This window comes from Quercus suber, unplaced genomic scaffold (genome assembly GCF_002906115.3).
Source record: "Quercus suber isolate HL8 unplaced genomic scaffold, Cork oak 2.0 scaffold_457, whole genome shotgun sequence".
In the NCBI taxonomy this organism is placed as follows: domain Eukaryota; kingdom Viridiplantae; phylum Streptophyta; class Magnoliopsida; order Fagales; family Fagaceae; genus Quercus; species Quercus suber.
Genome location: NW_027069908.1, coordinates 396780 through 399279, shown reverse-complemented (window position 1 = coordinate 399279; position 2500 = coordinate 396780). Strand labels below are relative to the sequence as shown.

The window sequence follows — 2500 nt, the reverse complement described above, 5'->3', positions numbered from 1 at the left end:
TGAACTCCTCGACAATAGGAACGGTTATCAGAGAAAATAACCGTTCCATGTGCTATATAAACCCGATTCTATGTAGAGGTAAGGGATTCTGACTTTTTCATTTTGGAGAAGGAAACAAACACTTAGACATATTCCCTCTCTATTCCAGCCTTCTAACTTCATCATCGGAGGGTCTTAGGCCGGTCTCCACCGGTCTTACTCTGATTGAGTTTGGTTTTACAGGATTCAATTCTCGAGATTGTCAAAGTCTGAAGAGTTTCAACCCACTGATCTTCGAGGAGTTATCAGTTGGCGCCGTCTGTGGGGAGGTATTTGTCGCTCTTGAACTTGTTTAGTTCTGCGATTTCTTCCTCACGTGAAAGGGTTTGAAATGGTTCGGACTAGATCAAGGGCAACTAGCCCAGGCCCTCAACAGAGTAGGGACGCATCGAGTAATCCTCATCGCGATCGACAATCTGCACCCAATATGCAGGCCCCGTTTGCCCACCATATGCAGTCTATGGCGGCTGCAATGGCGGAGTTAACTCGCCAGAATCAAGATTTACGGAGAGAAGTTAACTTAAGAAGGCAGACGCGTCAAGAGCAGGAAGAAGAATGGCAAACTCAAGGTCAAGAGGGCAGAGAGAACTTTCAGCATGGGAGTCCATCAAGAGATACCACTTCGAGAAGGGCATCCGACTTGAAGAAAGAGATGGATCAGATGAAGAAGGCCATGGACGAAATGAAGGAAAATATGAGGAGGGCAAACCCAGTAGAAGATTTGGTTCACAGAACTGATTCTCCCTTTACGGCCTCCATCAATGGCCATCCCCTACCGCCGAAATTCAAAATGCCTTCTTTAGATTCGTACGATGGGAATCGAGACCCTTTTGATCACATTGCCACCTTCAAGACCACTATGCATCTTCAAGGAGTTCCAGATGAAATAATGTGCAGAGCCTTTCCCACCACTCTCAAGGGTCCGGCTAGAGTATGGTTCAGTAAATTACCCCCAAATTCAGTAAGTTCTTTTGGAGAACTAAGCAAGTTGTTTGTTAATAACTTCATAGGGGGTCAGCGTCATAGACGATCTACTTCCAGTTTGTTAACGATAGAGCAGGGGGAGAATGAAAGTTTACGTTCCTTCATCACACGTTTCAATAGGGAAGCTCTGACCGTGGACAAGGTAGATGATAAGCTACTTTTGGCAGCCTTTCATAACGGAGTCAATTCAGATTTGTTTATACACAAACTTTATGAGAAGGAACCTCAGTCCATGGCTGAACTTGTCCATTCAGCCCAAAACTTCATGAACGCAGAAGATGCTATTATAGCCAAGAAGAGGAAGAGGCGGAGAGAATGGAAACAAATCCAGCTCGTCATTCCGAACAGGGTCCTCGTCCTAAAAAGGGACGGACGGAGGATAAAAAAGATCGAGAAAAGAGGGTAGGTCCGTCGGCAAGGAACCAACAGTACACTCCTTTGAGTGTGCCACTCGAGCAAGTCCTCATGTAAATAAAAAACGAGCCTTCCTTGAAGTGGCCAGAGAAGATGAAGGGGGATCCAAATAAGCGCAATAGAAATAAGTATTGTCACTTCCATAGAGATCACGGGCACGACACGGACGAGTGTTTCGATCTGAAGCAGCAGATTGAGAATCTCATCAGACAAGGGAAGTTGAAAAATTTTCTTGGACGAGATCACAGAGACGAGAAAATGAAGGCCAAGGTAGAAGAACCATCACGGCCACCACTTGGAGAAATAAGAATCATTTTGGGGGGAAGTCCTGCAGGACAGTCGTCTAAGTCGAAGAAAGCATATTTGAGAGCAGTGCAGAGAGTTCAGCTCTCTGGACAACTCCCGAGTGCAGGGACTACGGACGAGCAGGCGATCACCTTCACGGACGAGGATGCAGAGAGAGTCCATCACCCTCATGACGATGCAATTGTCATCACTCTCCTTATTGCGGACTACAAGACCAGAAGGGTATTGATAGATAATGGAAGTTCTGCTGATATCTTGTACTATCCAGCCTTTCAGCAGATGAGGTTAGGAGGAGACTTGCTCCGTCCAACAAGTTCTCCCCTAGTTGGTTTTGGTGGAATGAAAGTGCAACCTGTAGGTAGTATTTCATTGCCAGTAACGGTGGGGGCGTATCCGCAGCAAGTCACCAAGGAAGTGAATTTCCTCGTAGTTGATTGTTCGTCTTCTTACAATGCAATAATTGGGAGGCCAACCTTAAACAGGTGGAAGGCAGTTACATCTACCTACCATTTGTCAGTCAAGTTCCCAACGGAACACGGGGTAGGCCGAGTACAGGGAGACCAATTGGCAGCAAGAGAGTGTTATCTGGCCATGTTGGCTGCGGACGAGCAAGTTCAAGCAATGAATATCGAAGAAAGGAAAGTAGTGGCAGAACCCGTTGAAGCCTTGGAAGATATTCCTTTAGATGATGTTAACCCTGAGAGGTGTACCAGGGTTGGAGCAGATTTGGAAACAAAGATCAAGAAAGATCTCATTT

At 46.0% G+C, this 2500-nt stretch overlaps 1 protein-coding gene across 1 annotated transcript; it reads left to right on the top strand.

Annotated features, from left to right (window-relative positions):
- Positions 1-499: 499 nt before the first annotated feature.
- Positions 500-1429, top strand: LOC136062828 (uncharacterized). The gene has a single exon (XM_065762408.1). It carries the CDS (start codon positions 500-502, stop codon positions 1427-1429), a length of 930 nt encoding a protein of 309 aa, XP_065618480.1.
- Positions 1430-2500: the final 1071 nt, after the last annotated feature.